Source organism: Cyphomyrmex costatus, unplaced genomic scaffold, assembly GCF_001594065.2.
Source record: "Cyphomyrmex costatus isolate MS0001 unplaced genomic scaffold, Ccosl1.0 scaffold1053, whole genome shotgun sequence".
Lineage (NCBI taxonomy): Eukaryota > Metazoa > Arthropoda > Insecta > Hymenoptera > Formicidae > Cyphomyrmex > Cyphomyrmex costatus.
Window position 1 is genome coordinate 849,935 of NW_017275012.1, and position 22,842 is coordinate 872,776.

At 30.8% G+C, this 22,842-nt stretch overlaps 1 protein-coding gene across 1 annotated transcript in view; it reads right to left on the bottom strand.

The window, feature by feature from the left end:
- LOC108774385 (histone-lysine N-methyltransferase 2C) overlaps positions 1–18,063 on the bottom strand; it is a 40,130-nt gene extending 22,067 nt beyond the window's left edge. The window contains exons 1-18 of the mRNA XM_018540483.1: positions 17,913–18,063; positions 17,453–17,630; positions 17,019–17,210; positions 14,771–15,004; positions 14,406–14,652; positions 13,933–14,050; positions 13,149–13,342; positions 11,933–12,171; positions 11,195–11,681; positions 9,911–10,175; positions 8,010–9,464; positions 7,693–7,854; positions 6,713–6,836; positions 6,305–6,519; positions 6,025–6,149; positions 3,221–3,892; positions 500–635; positions 105–208 (exon numbers count right to left, since the gene is read on the bottom strand). Coding sequence (XP_018395985.1) covers positions 105–208; positions 500–635; positions 3,221–3,892; positions 6,025–6,149; positions 6,305–6,519; positions 6,713–6,836; positions 7,693–7,854; positions 8,010–9,464; positions 9,911–10,175; positions 11,195–11,681; positions 11,933–12,171; positions 13,149–13,342; positions 13,933–14,050; positions 14,406–14,652; positions 14,771–15,004; positions 17,019–17,210; positions 17,453–17,630; positions 17,913–18,063 — 5,298 coding nt within the window. The remainder of the gene's footprint in view (positions 1–104; positions 209–499; positions 636–3,220; positions 3,893–6,024; positions 6,150–6,304; positions 6,520–6,712; positions 6,837–7,692; positions 7,855–8,009; positions 9,465–9,910; positions 10,176–11,194; positions 11,682–11,932; positions 12,172–13,148; positions 13,343–13,932; positions 14,051–14,405; positions 14,653–14,770; positions 15,005–17,018; positions 17,211–17,452; positions 17,631–17,912) is intronic.
- Positions 18,064–22,842: the final 4,779 nt, after the last annotated feature.

Here is a 22,842-nt window from a genome sequence, read left to right on the forward strand (position 1 = left end):
TTTATTAAAAATATGCAATATATATAATTAAAAATATAATTAATATATATTTTTTAAATTAATTATATATATAAAATCAAAATAAAAAGATTAAACAGACTTACTTGCGCTGTGGAAACTTGTAATTGTGTCGTTAATGCAGGCGTAGTATCACTACTTAGCGGAGGTGCATTTTCCTCACTGATTTGTCTGTGTACTCTGGCAATTGCTTTTAACAGAAAAAATATATATTATAATTGCAATTTATATTATATTAACAGTTTTTCTTTATTTGTCTTAAATAAATGTATATCAATTTAATGAAATTAATTAAATTTTGTATTTTTAATCATATAATAAATTCTAAAAAATTGAGTGTTTTTTCTTTTTATACATCTTTAATTTTCTGATAACTTTCTTCAATTTATATTTAATTTAGATTTTTCTAAAATAAAATATAAAAAATATGACAGAATAGTGCTCCAAACTATTAAGCTACAATTAAATATAGTAAATGTACCATGTACACGTTGTTCATGAATGACCTGCTGCTGCATTTGTGCTTGGTGTTGACGTAATGCTTGCAATTGTTTCCACTGTCTTTCCTGCTCAGCTTCTCTAGTAGATCGATCTCTGTTTGATAGTCTATCCTGTTCCTGTTGAAGGTCAATTAAATATAATTTTCAAACTATTTGTTAAAAAAAGGTCATTACATTTGACATAATTATTTTTAATAAAAAATATTGCTTTTACTAGAGCTCTACTGTATCACAATAAAATTTACAATTAAAAAAATTAGATTTAATATAAAATTATTTTATAATATTTTTATTTAATTTTAACGTATTGTAATAATTTTGTTAAATATTAATTAATTAATTTAATTTAATATTAATCTTATAATTAATCTCATAAATTAAACACAAAATTTAATAAATATGTGTATCTAAAATTTATAAAAAATATTTTTACAATTACATTCATATTTTTTTTGTTCTAGAAATCAACTTTGAAATGTAATGACCTTTCCTCATAAAACACAATTAAATAAAAAGCACTAATTACAATCAGCCAATAAAAAATATTAATATACATAATATCGGTCAAAAATTTGAAAAAATATTTAAAAAAAACTAAAAAAGTATTATATAATTCTTTTTTAATTCTGTATATTTTAATTATATAAAAAATAAATATAATTTCAAATTTTTGGCCATATCTTGCATAAACACCTTTAAAAGTAACAACAATAATACACAATTAAATTAATAATAATTAGCAAGATTCTGTAAATCTCGTATAAATGCAAATACACTGGAAACAATTATAACCAGCCACCATAATTTCAAGAGATTAATTTATAATATTAGTATATTCATACACGCACGCGCGCATATTAATTAGTTTACTTGAAGAAAACTTTATTCACAGTAAAAAACACAAAAACTATAAACACCACAATCTCACCGAAGATTAATGCGACGATTCCACATTCATGCATATCATAACGTTGAATAATTCCAATAAATTTACATAACGAAATACAATCATAATAAAATATGTGTGTTATGTATATAGAATTATGGAGTATACCAGATACATATATAATAACCGTTTAATAATACTAAGTACCTAAGACCATTTAAAGATAAAAATCTTAATCTGAAATACTGGAGCTGCAATAGTTTAATAAGTTTATATTTAACCCTTGAACGCTACACTATAGAAATACACTTGGTATGGCATACCCAATCAATTTCAATTGCTTATAACTTTCAAAAATGAACGTATTGTAAACAATCTTTTTTTTTTAATAAAAAAATCAAACATTAAGAAACATAACTGTACCAAGAAAATGTATATACCAGTATTAATACAAAAGTTATAAGCAATAGAAAAAGCATTGAAAAAGCATTAGAAAAAGAAAAGCTGAGTATGCTACAACAAAAACGTTTAAGGGTTAATATATGTATATAAGCATTTTTAAATAAAAAATATTTAAAGTTATGGCATTGAACACACACAAGTAGTAAAGATATCCTTAGATATAAATATAATTTAGTACAACTGATTAGCATAATATAAAAAAAATCATTAATTAATTACACTTCAGTTTTGATGGTTTTAATGTTTCGCGTTTTTAATATCAATACTTCATAATAATGTTATTCATTTTTGTTAGCATATACAATAAATTATCTGTATATAACTGTAAGATAACGTTTTTTATTTAAAAGCTCTTATAATCTTAATATTTTAATATAAAATGTGTGGTAATTATAGGATATCCTCTCAGAATATATCACAGAAATAAACATATTAAAAGACATCATCTGCAGTAGTCTAAAAACATAAGCCATAAGATTTTATTCATAAAGTTAAATTCTTGTCTATTTGTTTAATAAATTATCGTACTGCTCCTTTTTTATATCGGATTATAATTTATTTGCTATGTCTGTTTGTTGCTATATTTTTCATTTTAATTTTAAAACAAATAAAAACAGAAAATTTTTAATTATACGAATTCTTCTAATTATATTCGTAATAAGGAGGAAAAATCTGAAAGACTGTAAAGTAATAAGATTAGTACCAAGCTACTGCATAACCATTATAGAGCAACATAGTATAGTATACTGATTATCATTCACCCACAATAACAAAAAAAAATCATAAGCGATATCAATGGATTTAAAGGATAAGAAATAAATGATTCATGAATCAGGATTGATAAGGATACAAATAACAGGATAGATTATAAAATATATGCTACTATTTTTAAACATGCTACTGGAATATTTTCGAATTATAAGAAATAAGTATACAATATCAAAATACTTTCTATCATAATGGCGACCTGACAGAAAAAAGTATATATATATATATATACATATATGTTCAGCATTCGATATTAAAAAAATATTTCAATTAAATAAATTCAATCACATAAAAAACTAACAATAACTATAAAAATAAATACTAATTGGAAAATTAAATAATGTATGTAAATAAACTTCTTAAATTCTTTAAGGCAAATGCTGACAATGACACTAAATAAAACTATAATGTGTTGTGTTCATATCAACCACGACCCTATAATATAAAGCATGAAACACGTATTTAAGGAATAAAATCTTCGTTTAATAATATTTTAAATATAATATATATACATGTATACAAGAAGAATACTAAGTCTCGATCAGATGCAAAGAGAAAGGCAAGAAAACACTACGAAGGCTCTCACCATAATGTTATTCGGGTGGTGGTGGTGATGGTGGTGGTGGTGGTGATGGTTCTGTACGGGAGGCACAGTGTGAACAATTGCAGTGGGTGGTGGTGGCGGAGGTGGGGGGTCGTAGTGCTCCTGGCTGAGGGACGGAAGGGTGCGCATGATCTCGGACGGAGTGAGCACTCGGATCTGATGCTGATCTATGCTACTATTTCCGCTGCCGCTGTTAACGACAATCGGGGGACGTTGCTGGAGGGGTTGCTGCCCTTCACCCGAATTGTTGCAATGAGAAAAAGAAGAGGAAGAAGACGCAGAAGAAGACAAAGAGGACGAAGAAGCCGGTGTTGTGCAAGATTGCAAGACGGATGATTGTTGGTTTCTAGGAGCTTCAGGGGAGAGGGAAGGGCTGGGCGGGGTTCCCTGCACCCCACACACCTCCTGATGCTGATTGTTGCTGGTTGATGTCATTCCACTGGTCATCAACATTCCTGATTGCTTCTCCATGGGCCTCAAATTCACTCCTTGCTGTTGCTGAGCCGTCATAGCGGCGGGTTTGGTGATGATGGTAGTCATGGCGGTGGTGGTAGTAGTAGTGGTATTCATATTGATGGTGGTGGTATTGGTGGTGGTTATATTGGTAGTGATGATAGTGTTGGTGGTGCTTGGTGGTGGTGTCTCCTTGGAGAGCTGTCGGATTAACACCGAGCGGTTCGCAATCACACGATGCGATATAGACATGAGGATGTTTCGCATAAATCTTATACAAGAACATATTTTATAACTACTTCGTTTTTAAATTCTATCACGCAGATATTTATAAATATTTTTATAAAATAAATTGTATCAATAAATGTTGACATTTTAATAAAAGATTTAAATTTCTCAAAATTTTTAATTTTGCAAAAGTTTTTGCATTTTCTGAGACATATCTAAATCAGCTAAAAAGAAATACAAATAAGAATTCCTTCGTATGAATTTAATAAATATTGTTATCTCAATCCCGCGCAACTCGAGGTCTCGCATAAAGTACACGGTAGTGTCACTGCGGCTTGCTTAGTGCCGAGACATCATCGTGTCTTATGAAAGACTCTCTTATTATTCCTAATATTTCATTTTTTTTCTTATATTTTAATACATTAATAATTTTCACTTGTTGATTAATCATTTTGTTCCACTTTTTCTGGCATGTTCGAAATTTTCGTTTATATTGCAATATTTAAAAAAACAGTTTTATGAGAGACATCCTGCATGTAAAAATTGACATAATAGGCCCGAACGAGACAACCTAATAAGAAGTCGCATTCAATACGAAATTTCGATTATTAACATAAATTAGCCTGCTTTGTATTTACGAAACACATAAAAGCAAGGTATATATATGGATTTTCTGGACTTTGTGAATTTATGGATCTACGTGAATTTGTGAGGATTCTTATTGGATATATCTAAATAATATATATATTGTATCAATTGTGGTTTTAAATATTATACATATCTAAATCTAATTTATAAAGCAGTAAAACAAGAATGGGTAACAAGGTTCCATTCATCTACACACTTATGAATCGATAGATTTACAGATTATAAATTTATAAATTGATAAACTTGTAGATCCACATCTAAGCACATGCAGATTTATAAATTGGATTTACATAGGTCCCAGATATACAGATATTTAGATACGTTCTAGATTTTAATGACCAATTTGTACTAGTTTATTTAGATAAAAAAATTTTTTTATAACTTTTAAATAAAACTTCTATGAACACATATTTATAACATCTTAATTCAATTCATAAAACATGTTGGTATATTTTAATTATTAGAACTTGAAACATTCTATTTTTATATATAATAATATTCTTTTTTTTTTTAGAATATATTTATTTTTTGTATATACTTGGAAATTTGTACATGAACATTTCTATTCTTAATTTTTATATATAAAAAGAGATAAAAGATTTAAAATTAAAAATTCCTTTTCACCTCATTTGGGCCCATTATATAGAGACTCGATGACATTTAATTCTACCTTCGAGCGTGAGTAGAACCTATTTGTATTATAATAGCTTAAAATATTTCCTACATATAATATGTTGAAACTAGATACAGATAAAAATTTATAATTTGGAATATTTTATATCATAACAAATTAAAAATTTTTTCGAAATTTTTCTTCCTTATAAATTTCATTATATTCCTTATAAATTTCATTATAGATTTTTTTTAAAGAAGTGTAATTATTTCTAATATTAGTACAGTGAATTTCATCATTCTATATTGGCTGATCCCTTTCATCTTATCTCATTCATTCATCCATAATAAAATTTATATTTACACGTTTTTAAGGTTAAATGCATAAATATGAAGTGAAATCTATTTTATTCATTTTCAAAAATTATTTTAATTATCTAATTATATAATTTAAATTATTTTCAACTATTATTTTATTTTGAAATCTTTTTTTGTAGTAAAAACAAATAATTGGGACATCCACTCGTCATAAAAAAAAAATGGAAATTATTTTATTTTAAGAAACCAGTAAAAATCCTGAAGTTCACAATAGAAATATAGTTTACGACACACAGGACTGTCGAGCTGTTAGTCTCACTTGAGTGTTAGCACAAGACACGCTCGAGAACAAAAACCCCAATAAAGAACGTCTAGAAATACTGATTATCCCAAATTAATAAATTATCGCGCTTTTCTCAGTCATAAATTCTGACTGAAAAATTAACATAGGAAAATAAGCGCGATAATTAAAATCCATTTTTCTCGTTTCGCATATGCATATATATTATATATATAATATTAATTACCTGCTGTGTTTTTTTCATGCGAACTGCAGCACGATTGTCTCGAGCCTGAGTCAAATATGGGGCTTTCTTATCATTTGGAAGTGCTCGCCATTTCTTCAGAATTTGTTTACATCTCTCGGCCCATACTTCGTAAAATGAAAACATTTATTAGAATATTTTAAATCAGGTATAATATCAAAATTTGATTTGGCAGAATCAATAGAAAGAAATATTAAAGGATTTTAATAAAAATAACAATTCTCAAAAATGGATTTAAAACACTTAATTAAATAATTCTTACCTGGAAAATCAGTTTTCCATTCAGGATGATTTATATTAGCATAGAGAACCGAGGATATTGTCGCTGCAGTGCCCAATGCTTCATCAGCTTCCATCTTTAGATTGCTTCTTTGGTTGTATGAAATGGTAGCATTGCCTGTTGGAGCATTTCCTTCGTCTTCGGGATTCACCCATGGACTAGGAGGCTCCGAAAATGCCGGACTAAACTGTGGACTACTAAAAAATGAAAAAATTTATAAGAATTAAAATTAATATCAATGTACACATGTACATATTATACAATTTTTTATATATAAAATAAAAACTGTATGTAACATGTCTATATTAAATTTGATACATAAAATTTATTTTATTTTATTTATAAATTATTAATTTATTTCGATACCATTTTATTAATGTTTATTCTTACTTGCTATATTCAGAGTGGTATGGTGAAGGTGGTGGAAAACTCATTGGAGAATTTAAGTTTGATTGGCCAACCGAAGGTAGAGCACCAGGTACTTGAGGTCTCGCTAATATTGTTGTTTGAATACCTATAAAGCAATTGATTTCAATAATATAAAACATAAATTGTATAAGAAATAAAATAATTTATTTCTAATAATTTTATAAACTAATTTTCTTATTTTTTTAACAAAATAAATATGTAATTTAGTTTATACCAATAGTAAAATAAATACAACAAAAGTGATATATCAAGATATTCAAACTTGTATAGTTCAAATATTATTTTAAAACATATTTTAACTCTTTATCGGAAAAGTTGTATTTTAAAGGCATAGCTAATTTTTTAATTACAAATTCTGATAGATAAATTTAAATGTATAAAAAATAAATGAACTACAATCCAATAACTCATTATTAAAATTTACACAAATGTATAAGAATTTTTTCAGACTTTTATACAGTCCAAAACAATATAAAAATCTGCATTAAAGTTTGAAAATTCAACTTGCAGACAAAAGGTAAAAATTTCACATTGCTAATGGATAATTAAAGTTACAACTTCATGACATAATATTACTTAATAAACTCAATTTCAATTCTTACATTTTTCTATAATAATTATAATTTTATCGTTTTTGTTTTTATTTAAATTTTAATTTAACGTTGTTAATATTATTATATTATATAGTATATAATTATTTTATAAATTTCATTTAATAAAACACGTACGTACGCACACAAAGGTGTTTTATAACACGTAAAAATAACTTCAGAAATAAATTCAGGACATAAAAACAACATAAACAGTTCATATAAATATTCGTACTATCTGACCTCGTTTTCAAGTTACAGACATTTCTCGTTACCTACGTCCTGAATTCATTTCTGAAATTATGTCTACATTTGGAACATGTATGTTTTTGCCTTTTGGCATGCATTTACCAGAATGGGGAGAGGGTGATACTAGGGGAGTAGTAGATGATGAGGGATGCGAAGTCTGAGCTTGGACAGAAAACACCGATGATTCTTGAGACTCTTGAGATTCATCGGTTAGAACGCCTTTAAATATTTCCTCAATATCTTTACTGTCCATATTAGGTAATCCTTAAACAAAAAGTATTTAATTTTATATTTAGCTGACTATATTTTAATATTCTACTGAGACAATATTAAAATTTTAATAAAATAATACATTCTGTTATCCTAATGTACACTATGTGTACAATAAAATATTTAATATTTACTTGAGAAGAACTTACCAGTGTCTCTGACCATCGACTCCAAATTAAAATGTGGACTTAGGATATCCGTCAGTTCATCTTTACTTCCACTTTGAGCATCATCCAACTCATCCAGTGCTTCACTCGCTTTAGCTAAGTCCTCATCGTTTTCATTCATTATTGTATTCACTAGATCGTTATCCAATAAATCTCCAGAAATTGGTAAAATATCTCCAAGTGCTTCAGTATCACTTCCATCATCTTCCACAATTTCTTCTCTTTTAATTTGTTCAGGAGCAATTTTTATATCTTCTTTTTCTTGTTTCGCTTTAACTTGTTCCATTACTTTCAATTCATCTTGAGATAATTGAATTGTATTGGCATTTTCAGGGACTTTGTGTTCTTCCTCAGATTCGCTGCTGCTTTCAAGATCTTTTTCTTTCGTTGTATCCATTAAATTCTTGCCAAAAAACGCTTCTTGCATGTAACTAGGAAAATATTCCGCTAATTTCGGTTTCGGCTTTCTTCTCTGAGGTTTCCTTCGAGGTTTATCGTCTCCCATTCCTACGATTGAAGATTCTCCGGGTTTTTCAGCATCTCCTTCTTCTTCTTTATCTTTCCTGGTTCTCAATCTTACACTAAATCCTCCAATTCCTAATTTTTGCAGATTTCTTTGACGTTTTCTTCGTAAAACAGGAAGTCCATTTTCTGAAGTGCAAATGCTGAAGCCTTCTGGAGCAGGTTGGTTCCATACCATACCTTCTTTCAAAACTGTTTCTGGTTCATCTTTGACATCCATCAATTCCAATTTATTATTTTCCTCTAAAGAATTATCCAAACTTCCTCCAGCCACGACAGATTCAATTGTCGCCATTATATCTGCTTCTTTATCCACCATTTGCGGTTGTTTTCTTTTCTTTTTTCTTGTTTGCTGATGTTCTGCGGTTAAAGATTTGATATGATTCATCCCTACTTCAGAAAGATATACTCCTTCTATTAAATATTGTTGCGAAGAAGTTTTAAACAATTCTGTATTTCGATTTTGAGGTGGAGAAGATGACCGAGCAAATTTTGAGGAAGGTTTAGAGAGAAGATGAGGAGGAGGAACATCTCTAGGACGACACAGAAGACAAACGTAACCCTCCTCGGCACAGCGTTCGGCATCAATTTCGCTTTTAATCGAATCACAACCGCAGTGAAGCCATCTTTCGCATTGTACACATTGAATAATAAGATCACCTTCCTGATAAGCTTCTTGGCAAGCTACACAAGCAGTGTGAGAAGCACAAGGTCCGCATTGAGTGTAACTTTTTTGCCAGGATGAATTAAAACCGGGATCATTAGAACCACAAGTCTGACATTGCGCACACCATTTGCACTTCCATGTGCCGTGCGGCACATAATCTAAAGGCGGATCCATACAATAAATGTGGTAGCTGATATCGCAGTCATCGCAAAGAATCAAACGAGCTTCATCATTTCGTTCACCACAGCCTTAAAAATGAAATATATTTTATTAACACACATCCAATAAAGTCCTTTCAACTCATTACAAGTTTCTCGATTACATAACGTTAAAAAATAATAGAAATCAATAAAATTCTCAGGTTTACTATACAATAAACTTGTATAGGTTTATAATTCTATTAATATTTTTCACCATTGCTGATTATCTTAAGTTATACATATATTAAGTTACATACTAACGCTTTTAACGTTTGTCAATTCAAAATATATTATTAATTATATATTTTTATATATTAAATAACAATACATTTTTTCGAAAAAAGCTTATGTAAAAAAATTAGGCAAAGTAAACTTTATTTTTTAACTATATAATTATTTATTCTTTTCGATTATTTTTAAAACTTGCGAAATTAATAATACTAAATTAAACATTTTAAAAATTAAAATATATATGTATTTTAATTTTTCAATACCTTCACAAACAGTACAATCCAGACAACGCCAGCCCTTTTGCAAAATAACCTTAGTGATCTTAACGCCAGCGCAATATGGATGATAACACTGACCGCATTGTACACATGCAATCAAACAACCTTCCTGATCCATACCAATCGAGCCGCACATTACACAAATATCCTGTGTGAGAACAAATTTATCTTTGGCCGAACACAAGATCAATCTGTTCTCACACCCAAGCTGTTCTTCTTCTTTTGATTGGGATGAATCTGGATTTGGACTCTGCAATGTTAAAGAATTAATTTATTTAAGTTACAAAGAAAGTTATAGAATCAATTATATACATTTTTATACAAGATATTTTAAAACTATCAGATTATATATAATTTTTTTGCACTTCTATGTGCAAAAAAGTTCTTATAATGAGAAATAAATTTAACTAATTTGAAATTAATATCTCGTTAATTATTGCAAAATGGTACTTTTTGACTCAATTTACTCCGCTTTATCTATTTACAATAGATTATGCGGTTATTATCGGACACCCTATCTATACTAGGGATGTGTCGGATATCTGGGAAGTATTCGACATCCAAAACCTTATCCGATCTTTTTTTTTACCAACCAAATAGCCAGATATCATTATTATTCGGTAATATATACAGCTAAATTTTTATAGTAAAAGTTCATTGATGCACAATTCTATTTTTTTTTTCAGTTGAACTTGCATAGTTCACTTTTTTTCTTTTTCTTTTCACGACGGTGAAAAAAATAAGGAAATAAAGAAAATTATTATTGCTAGTTCTTCCTTCCTTTTCTTTTTTTAGTAGAATGGAAAAATTGTACCAGATATCCGGTATCCAATTAGATAATGACCTTACCGGATATTCGATTGCATATCAGATATCCAATATAACATTCTTTCTGGATATCCGGAAATTTTACGATTCGATACGTTAAGCCTGATCTACAATTGCGTAAATGTAGTTGTAAGAATCCTCCAATCACAGATGGATATTCTCCTCGTATTCAACTGTAATTGGTCAATTTTTACAACTACATTTTTGCAATTGTAGAGCTTTACCAGTCTATGCATATATACATCACTATAAACTATAAAAGAAATAAAAATCAAACAAAAAAATGTATACTAACAAATCGATTTTGTCAATAAATAATTCTTTTAATTAAAAAATTATTTATATATTAATACACTAAAATAAAAAATAAAGTTTATAATATGAAATTAATATAAAATTCTATGTAAATTACATTAGAAATCATTTTGAAACACTACATACCTGCAAGCCTACTTCTGGCATTCCATAAAATCCTCTCATTTTTCCTTTGGGTCCTCTCTTTCTTCCAAACTCTGTCATCTTTTGTCTCTTTTGATAACCCAATTTTCCAATACCTTTGGGCCTACCGATAACTCCGCCACTAATTCCTAATCTTTTCTTTGCGATCTTTGTGGCACAAAACGGTTTCCCTTTCCCTAATCCGACCGAATAAAGCGCTTCTTCGGAACAACCACTTGGATAATCTAACTCAGAAGATTCACCGTCGAGACTCTCTTGCGAAGCACTTAGACTTAATTCGCCTTCATCAATACTGTCCTTTCGTCTGGCTACCATGGCGATGCTTTTACAATGCAGACAAATGTATTCATAATCCGGCTTTGCCTCTTTGCGCTGCTGATAAGTAAGCGGATCGGCTTCAGGATCACATGTACCATGTACAAACTTCTTGCAACCATGGCATTGAACCATTTCGCGATATGCCGCAGCTCTATAAAAAGAAAAAAAATAATAAACAACTAAAAACATAAGAATATATATAACACAAATATAAACATATATAAATCCTCAATATCATAAAATCAATAAAACAATACATATTAACAAACGATTATAAAAATTCTACAAAAAAAACTCTACAAGAATTAATCATATTTGGTAATTTTACTTAACTTCAGTAAAATATTATAATTATTTATATAATATAAAAAATTTGCAAAATTTGTAAGATATCTTAATTACCTATATGCCTTTCTACAAAGCGGACAAGAGAAGCCCTTGTTACGTTGCTGATAGCATGAATCACAGACAGTATAATGAGAATGCCATCTGGAAGATAGCCCAGCTCCAGGAGTACGTGAACCACAATCAGTACACACGCGACAACATTTGCACTTCCAACCGTATTTTGGAATAGAAGTAACAATTGGTCGCAAACAACCGGGATGATAAGCTTTGTCACATCGTTCACATAACATTACCTATAATAAAAATCTTGTTTTATAAAAACTATTAAAAAGAGGTGTGTGTGCGCGTGTGTATGTGTGTGTGTACACGCGCGCGTGCATTGTGTAAAATATCGTTTCTTTATTTCATAAGTGATACGACTCAAAAAATTAAATTTTTTTTAGAAAGAGGAAATAATTTTTTAATTTAACAAAAGAGACTAATCAAAATAATATCACAACAAAAAAATATACTCCTTTATTTATAGAATGTTCCAAAAAGGTTGGGACATCTGAATATAGGTTGGGAATATCTCGTACAATAAGTTTTACAGAAAAATGTTTCAGATAAAAGTTATAGGATTCAAAAAGATCTATTTACTGATCTCTCTTAAGCTTTGTGTCCATGATACTAGAAATCGGTCCGAGATCTCGGATGAAGGAAAAATTGACCAATTACATTGGTCATGTGACCAAATTGTTCAAATGTGATTTGTTAATTCTTTCTTCATCCGAGATCTCGGACCGATTTCTAGCATCGTGGACACAAGGCTTTACCAGTTTGACCTTGGATGGTGTCGCCAAAGTCAAATTGAGATTGCCTTAGGCAAGATCGGTGGCTGATCCAGCCAGTGTGAAGGTTTCATAAAAAAAAATTCAAGATGATCTCGACTTGATCTTGGCGACACCACCCAAGGTCAAACTCATAAAAGGTCAGTAAATAGATCTTTTTACACCTTACAACTTTTGTCAAAAAAACAATTTTTTATAAAACTTATATTTTTTTAGATATTTCGAGGTCCGACCTTTTTCGAACACTCTGCAATATAACGACACGTTTCCGACTCTAGGTCCATTTGCAAAAAATAATCCTTTTTTGGTGCTCCTGATAATCTCTGAAAGTTTGCAGTTGAATTTTCGAACACCCTGTATTTATGATTAAGTTTTATTTGTTCTAAATTTATTTGAACATCTTTTTCTATATGTTTTGAATTTATTTGAATTTCTATAACCTTTGAAACATCTTCGGGTTGCCGACAGACTTGACATACACGGCATGACACGCACTGCCATCCAGCACGCACCCCAGGTAGTAATGCTAAGCCCACACAACTGCCATGATAGTGTTGGCCGCAAACGGAGCACATCACTAGGTTCGAGACGTCGCCCATTCCATAACATTGAACGCAAGTGACTTCTCCACATACTATAAAATTATTTTGCATTCAATTAACTACTTTAAAATCAAACAGTTAAAATATTTACAAAATTTTATCTCTTACAAGTAAGCATCGTAGCTAAAAATATTTAGACAAAAATTATTTGAATTAGGTAAACAAAAAGAATCATGTAAATATAAAACTATTGTAAACACGTTCATTGCTTAGACAATACTTATTTAACATATTATAGTTCCATATTTGTGACCGTGATTATAATTGTGTTCTGATATTACTGAAAATTTATAGTTTATGTTACATCTTTATCACATATTTATAGAAGTCTGTGGTCGCTACATATACTATAGAGTTTCAATACTGATGGTGTATATTAAAATATGACTTTTGTCTACAATAACAGCGCTTTAAATTCACCAAATTTAAAAGTTTTTCACAAAAGTTTGCATATTAATAAAATAATTTTCTTATATTTATATGCAAAAATGTGTAGAATTTGGACTTTATAATTTATTTCTTTCTTTCTTTTACTTCATTTTTAGATATTAAAAAAGATATGTATATATTAAATAGCAAAAATTTTTTAATAAAATAAAAAGATTTAAAATTGGAAACTTACATAAAAGTGGAACTTGACCAAGATGCTGACTGCAGAAAAGGGCCAAGTTCTTACTATCTTGAAAGCATCTGCTAGCCGCGGCACACGGAAAATGAAAATAACGATTGCACGAGGTCACCTGTTAAATATATCACAATTAGTTATAATTGAGCAGTCATAATTAAGCTGTAAATCCATGTAAAACACTTTTCAATTATTATTTTTATAATTATTTAATTTTGAATAAAAAATAGTTTTATTATAAATAATTGTTTTATTATAGTTCATATATATATATATATATATATATATCTCTTCATATCACTAAGGCCTGATTACACCGTTACTTGATTTTTAAAGCTTAAAACTCTCTCCCTCTCTGTCAATTTATCAACTTTAAACAAAAAAAGAGGTTTTTAAGTGTCACTAAAGTCAAAGTAACGTTGATGCAATCGAGCCTCACTGCTATAATATATTGCTAAATTATAGCTTACTTTGCAAGGAATTCCAGCACCATAATGCGAGCAATAGGCGCAACGTCTAGAGGAAGCTTGTAGAACAGCACGACATGCCAATTCTGATAGTAAAACTTGATTGTTGCTAGACCAGATAATACATGATTGATGAACATAGTAATAGCCAGTTGAAGAATCAAACAGAGTCCCGACTTCTGGTTCCTCCAAATAACCTACGATTGTCAATTCTTCCACCGGTTCCGTGAAATTAGTTAGACTAGTATTCCTGTAAAAAATAATTTTAATATACAGATATAAGCTTTCATGTATTTTAATTATTTATTTCTATATATATTAATATACATACATTATGAATAATATAATGAATAATAATATATTTTTACCTGCATTTGGCTAGACTTTTTTGTCTACGACAGGTAACAGCAATTCCAGGTCCAGTAGCACGCGGACTTTTATCTCCTGCGACAGCGACGTTGACAAGATGGTCAGTAGATATTTCATCGCGATTTGTCGATTTCTCAGGAGTGAAACCCAGTGGACATGTCAGACGCAAAAGTTCACCTTGTCCCAACTGACTTCTCTCACCTAAATTGCATAACGCACATACTTTGCCCGGCCTAAAAATGTTTATAATTACAGTTTTTAATATTATTCAAAATACTTAAATTTGCTTTTTGTCTTAATATTTCTTGTTTATTTAATCCATTGAAATAATTATTTCATGAAATAAAAAATATTTTTAAATTCTATCATATATGCACATCATTTTATTAGTCTACAACTTAATTCTCGGTCCTTTTTGCTAAGTTTCAATGTAAAATTGTAAAAGAACGAATATTAACCTAGGACCGATTATTTCATCTTTTGGTAAAGTTTATCTATTAAATAAATCTAGCAATCCGTGATTGAGTAATCTTACTACTTATCTAACAGGTAAACTTTACCAAAAGATGGAACAATCGGCTCTTAATCAAAGTAATAATACACTTCACTTTTCACACATTTTCGCCATCTTTTGGGTGCTATTTCATTTGTGCGTTTTATGTCGTACGACAATTTTGTCGAATGTACTGATTGGCTTTAGTGCGCATGCGATCGGTCGTACGACAAAATTTTATCGAATGAATGTAATATATGCATGGTTGTGTACATCCTATTTAACAAAATCTGATGACAGAGATCTTTTCTCGGTCTCTCCAGTCTCTTTACATCATCCTTTTAAACTCTTTATCGTCAATTCGATTGGAAGTTCATGCACGTTTTGAAACGTTTTTGTATATCAGGGTTGCCACAAATATTTAATCGTAAAATTTCCTGATATTTCCCTGATTTACTGACAAAATTTTGAGATTTTTCCTGACTTTGAATAATACATATTTTGCAATGTTTCTTGTATTTTTATCGTAATATGGAAAATGTTAAATATTCTGTTGATCCAGCAATTTAACATAGATGCAGATATTTTTGAGGAATCGAATAAAAAAAAAAAAAAGAAAAAGGCAGTCAAAACATATTATACACACACAAGGCAATAGTGCACTAGCACCGCAAGATCACGGCAAATCATAAAGGTAAAGAATTATCGGGCAAGTTGGCTTGAAGAACGAAGCGGAATAATTTTATCAATGATTTTTATCAATTGTGCGCCATGATATAAAAAATTTCTTTACAGCTATTTTATTTTTCCTGACAAGTATGCTAAATTCCTGACTTTTCCTGACTTCACTGACGCATTTTTACATTCCCTGACATTTCCCTGACTTCACTGACTTCCCTGTATATATATTGATCATGACACGACTGTCGTAAATATTGAGAAATAGCTTTTTCGAAAAAAATTACTACATATTCTTCGACAGATGTCTCCATTTTTAGATTTTTGGATAGTCAATCAACGTATCCGACAAACTCGTACGACAAAAACGCATAAATGAAATAGCACCCTTCAGTGTTGCTAGCGGGGACGCATTTTCTCGGGTCAAGTATCAAGTTCACAAGAATATGGGTACCTTTAGAACCTCCAGATTATTAAATTTCATAAAGAGATACATAATTATTAGACTTATAATAAGTAAAAAAAAATGTAATTAAAATGTAATAAAGAAATTGTAAATATAAAAAACGCGTCCCTGCTAGAAACACTGCCTTCAGGCAACTGATGGATTCGGTTTCAAAAAAAGATGGTTGTTTTGAATAGATGAATTTTAAGATGAAAAAAATTGAAATTATCATCACGAAATCTTTGGAATCACTTTTTATATGTACTGTACAATACAGATTTTGCCTAAAGCCGAGCAAATTATTTCTTGAGCTTCCACAGCATTTTTCTTCAGCTGAAACGCGAAAAGGAGACAGTGCCACAAATGTCTGCTTTTCGAACAACAGTTTTCAACTACTATTTTTTGAGGTTAGATTTGCAACACCAACACCTATTATACCTTATTTTTATAGCTTAAGGATGACGTTTCAAAACGACTGTAAAAGACTTCAAAAGACTGTAGACTAAAAAGATTCAAATTTAAAAGTGCTATAGTGGATTGAAGGGCTGAGAATTAAGTAGACCTAATATATACTCAATTATTCAAAATTATTTTAAATGCAAAATGATTGAAGATTATGAAAAATTCTTACCATTGTTCAGGAAAATAAGGGGGTTCTTCAGGCGCTGGCATCGATCTCTCGATCGAGTTTCCCATTAATTCACTACTACCATCAGGACCACTATCATCCATCCCAGTGATGCGCAAAGGACTTGGCGATTCCGAGTGTGTGTCATCATCTTTACTTTTGGTACGACGTGGTATACCTCTTGTGTATCCAAATCTATAGAAACAAATAATAAAATATAAAAAAAGACATCAAATAATTCATACAGCTCTATTAAAAATTACACACACACACACACACACGTACACGCACGCACGCACGCACGCGCGCGCGCGCGCGCGCACACACACACACACACACACACACACACACACACATGTAACATAATCATAGTACATATACATATATATAAGCACACATTGTGTGCATATTCAAATAATAATAATGATTAAACAAACCCTTTGCCTCTGGTGCTACCCCTTCCAAAAGATCTCCTTGTTCCTCCTCCACGAGTTAGACCAAAAGGTCGTTCCTTCCGAGGTCTACCAGGTCCACGGCGAATGTTTAAAGGTTTACCACCAGGTAGTGAAAACTTTGGATACCGCAGCGAATCATGAAAAGCCTCATCCGATGTAACTAAAAAAAAGATAGATGGAAAGAAGTAAATTTTAAAAGGTATAAATTAATATAAATAGTATTAATTGAATTAAATATTATATATATATATTTCTTTATAAAAAAAATTAAAACTTTGTAATTTTTGTATTTTATTTTTTATAATTTTGATACTCTACAATTAATATTTTAATAAATTAAATAATTATGTTTATATATTATTTTTATAAATATCATAACAATTACAACATGCATATTATTTTTCTAAAAATAACAAAAAGAGAATATTTAAAATATAATTACTGCCAGTGGATGGAGTTGTTTGTCCAAGCAATTGATCCGAGTTAGCTGGAGATATAGGAATGCCTGTTGTTTCTTCATCTTCGTCTTCACCATCTGAAGCTTCATCCAGATCCATCTCCTCTTCACCTTCAAGTCGCACTTCATCATCCATGACACCTTTCTCTCTATTTTTATTTTGCAAAGCTAAAAATTATATATTACATAAAAATCCTGTTTCCCCAGCTATGAAAAACAAAGGCATTTGGTTTTTAATTCTAAAAAAAATTTTTAATTTAAAAACTTAGTAATACTTTGACTTGTATAAATTAGAATAAAAAACATAATCCATCTAAAACAAAACTAAAAGAATTTAGTAGTGCTTTGATAAAATTTTATGCTTAGCTACTGCAAAATATTTTGTCAGAGTACTGATAACAAAGTTGAATAGACTTAATTAAAATGCAAACTTTTTTCTTTTAAAACCTCTAAAATTAAAAATAAGTTATTCAACAATTATAAATCCAATTCACAATAAAAAAAAAAGAACAAAAATTGAAAATTCTAGAATAATTCCCCCGCTCTTTACCCCACTTCCCCTGCTCTACCCAGAAGGAACCAGACTCGTCGTTTTCCTCCAAGTGGAAAAAGTACGGAAGGTGAAGGAAGGCGTCGCGACGGTGACGAGGAGTAAGCACGTTCGCCATTACTACGTAAACAGATTCTCGTCAGGGCGCGCCGCCGTTTGCCGTTCGCGTTGGCGGGGTACCGCGGAACTCGGCACTGTCTGCAGCAATCCGCAGTGCACGTACCTGAGAATTAATGCTGCCGATAAGGCGACGTGAATATCATGATGGAATCGACAACGGACTGCTGGTTATCGTGATGAGAGCGGTATAGCCAGGTAAACATGTTGGAGCGCGAATGGTACGTGGAAAAAAAATGTCACATACACAGGCAAACGAATGGAATCCCCAACGCGAACGGAAGAGTACGCGACGCGACTAGCACACTAGGATCACAGAGAACGGATATGCGCGCGCAAGTTGCTGCACGCACACAAGTCTGCTGCATGTATGTAGGGCTGCGTTCAGATATTACGCCTAGGTAACTCTAGGCTATAGTTTACGTTACGTATATTATATCAAAAATGCACCCAAGAGTTATCTGAGTGTCATTTCTGAACGCACCCTAGTACGCAAGCTGCTGCAGGCGAGCCACACGTAAAATTTCCTAGAAACTTTTGTCTTTAAGCCCTATCGCTTAAAGCCCATGGCACATACAAAAACGTAAAGGTACTTTTTCATACGCAGCACGCTGCAGCAGCAATTCGTTACTATTGGTTAAGAATTGTATGTAAGCTAGATGACGCACTTCCGGCGCAAAATACATTTTGCCGCAGTTCGTTGAAGTTGAACCGAATGAACAGCAAGCGGCAAAATCGAAAAAGCGTACAATATGTCCGTCGTTTCATTATGAAAATATTATTGCAATAAATATTAGGAAAATATACGAAAAATAGCTTCGGATAAGGTACGGATACATGTTTGTAAATTAGATCATTTTATACTTTACCACAAATTAAAGAGTAAAGTGTAAAGTATAAAATGATCTAATTTACAAACATTCGTACCTTATCCGAAGCTATTCTTCGTTTATTTTCCTAATATTTATTGCAATAAACAATATTGCCTCGATTTTGCCGCTTGCTGCTTGCTGTTCGTTCGGTTCAACTTCAACGAACTGCGGCAAAATGTATTTTGCGCCGGAAGTGCGTCATCTAGCTTACATAAAATTCTTAACCAATAGTAACAAATTGCTGCTGCAGCGTGCTGCGCATGAAAAAGCACCTTAAGAGTGCAAACCCATGCAGCGGAATAGCGTAATGCCTAGTTCACACTGGATGCGATGGACGATGAACGATGAGCGATAACCAATAAAAGCTTTGCTTTAGCTCACACGACGATGTAAAGAAGAGTTCTTATTGGTTATCGCTCCTCGCGCATCGCGCCTAGTGTGAACTAGGCATAACGCGGAACGAGAATAGAACCAATCACGAGATTCTCTAGAAACACGGAATGCTCGTTATTGGTTCTGCTCTCGTTCCGCGTTAAGGTTGATTTATACTGGCCGTAAACTGTTAACTTATGCCGTAATCTGTAAAAATTGACCAATCACAGTCGAATGAGAGGGGAATAATCGATTATAATTGGTCAATTTTTACAGATTACAGCATAAGTTAACAGATTACGGCCAGTATAATCCAACCTTTACACAATGTACTATAATCAACTATAATCGCTACTTCCGGTTTTTGCTGAAAAATGGTATCGCCGACCTAACCTTATTGACGTTATTTCGCGACTCTGATTAGAGGGTCTCTACTCATAGATACGGGATCGCGCAGTCCATTCTCTATGTCTTTGGGCATCAGCGTGGTCGTTTTCATCGTCTGCTAGAATTTATTCGCAGCGCCCGTAAGCTAGTGGAACCGCAAAACTGCAACTTCTGCGTAGGGAATTTTTTTAAATTTTTTTTAGCGTTGCGATTGGTTTGTGCGCAACTGGCTCGTATGCAATTGATATACACCCGTAGTCGTCGCACTAATTACAGTTGAATACGAGGAGAACATGCGACTGTGATTGGTCAATTCTTATGCTCGATTCACGCTGCATCCGACTTTCGTCATATAACGACTCTGCAACCAATCAGAAAAATCGTATCATCGAAACAAAGCAAAATCCTGTTTTTTTGATTGGTTGCAGAGTCGTCGTATGTATGTATACATACGACAAAAAAGCAGCACCCGCTTACGTTCTCAACTGTGATTGGGCAATTCGCTTACTGATTACGTTTACAGCCTTACGTTTTTCTATGTAGTATACATACCATGGGCTTGACCGGATAAAAAGATGGCAGTTATGGTCTCCTCTCTTGTCAAGTTGGCTTTATCTCATTTTACCTCATTTTACAGAGGTCGTGATCTATATAGAAATCTATGGTTGTGAACTTCAATGAGACACGCTTCAAATATATTTTGCGCCAGAAGTACGTTATCTCATATAAAATTTTAACTAATAAATAACGAATTGCTGCCACAGCGTGCTGCATATGAAAAATCACTTTATAGGCCTTCTATAATAAGCCATTACCTAAGTTTTAAGTATTAAGTCATAAGAAATTGACCACTCACATTTGATTATGATTGGTAAATTTCTTATGATTTAACACTTAAAACTTAAATAATGGCTTGTTGTAGAAGGCTCATTAAACAGACGAATGATGTTTATAAACGCTGCAAGCATAAAATGAAACGCATTACATTAATTGCATTACATTAAACGCATTGCATACATTATGCAAGTACAATTTCTTCAGATAAATAACATATATATTAAAGCATTTTCGTATTTTGGAAAGAAACAGAAGAAAAAAGTTTGTACAAGTAAATGTAAAAAATAAAGTGTTTATTAATCGTGCAAATCTCACATAAATTTTTATTATATAAAATAGTAACATAACTTTTTTATCACAAATTTAATTATCTCAATTTTACGATTTAGAGAAAATTAAATTATATATAATTAAATAATATATATGTATAATAATACTTCTGAATGTTTATAATTATATGCCATATACATAAATATAATAATATATATATACTTATTTTACATTATAAATATATATTTATCTCTATATTATATAAATTCAGTATCATAATAAAATAAAGAAACAAATGTACATATACACATAAATTATAAATTAATATATTTATTATATCTACATTTTACTTTATGTAATACAAAATAATTGAATATTTATTACATGTGTATACATATAATACACACACACACGCGCGCGCGCGCGCATATAAATCTATTATGCATATGTTCAATATAACTACTATATTATTGTCATAAACTTTTATTATTACTATAATTATTATTGTTATTACATAATATTATTACAAAAGATATTTTAAAAATAAAGAGAATAAATCCATTTCCTTGCACTCTATAACATTTTTGAAATAATATAAAACAACGAAACAAAGGTATCCAAAATTCTTCTGTTGCTTCTTAGATCATGAATAAAAGTTGACACGCGTCCCGACCCGTTGATAAGCACTTGAGCAGCAGGAGATACGGTAATGTCTCATGCAACCTAATCACTCCTGCGGCACTAGTACTTAGGAACAGGACAGGACTTATAATTTTTCCTTTTCCATTGAAGCTTCAAAGAGATCGCAGTTATTCTGCAAATAAAATATATAGCACAACGTAAAATATAAGAAAAGATACCATAAAAAATATAAACAATGATTTATTATTATATAATTTTTAATTATATGTTTGATTAAAGAAAAGATTAATTTTATTTTTCTATTATTCAAAGAAAATCCTTTAGGAATTATTATTCAATGCTTCCTGTAAACAAAATACACACATGCATCAATGTTATATCATACAATATAAAAAAATCAAACATAAATTTTAGTACTCTGCAGAACGTAACTTAATAAAGAATATAGGACATCAGTTGAGTTACCTTTTCTTTCAAATTTACTAATAAAATTTTTATGTACATATATGTGAAATGTACATTATATATGAAATGTTCTATCACTACATCTATCACACATTCATACGATAATGACGGAGGAGAGCTCTATATATAGGCTATTTTATGCAATAATAAAAGAAAAATATGTATCATGCAAGTAATGTTGTGAATTACTGAGTTTCTCCGTCAATTATCTAATCTCACCGGGTATTACCGGCAATATGGACTTATTAGGATTAATTAAGATTCTCTCTCTTTCTTCTTCCCTTCTTGCTTTGGTAGATTTGTTTTTTTCTCTCTCTCTCTCTCTCTCTCTCTCTTCTTTTTTTATTATTATACATATATATATATATATATATATATATATGCGCTGTCTATCCCCTAGATT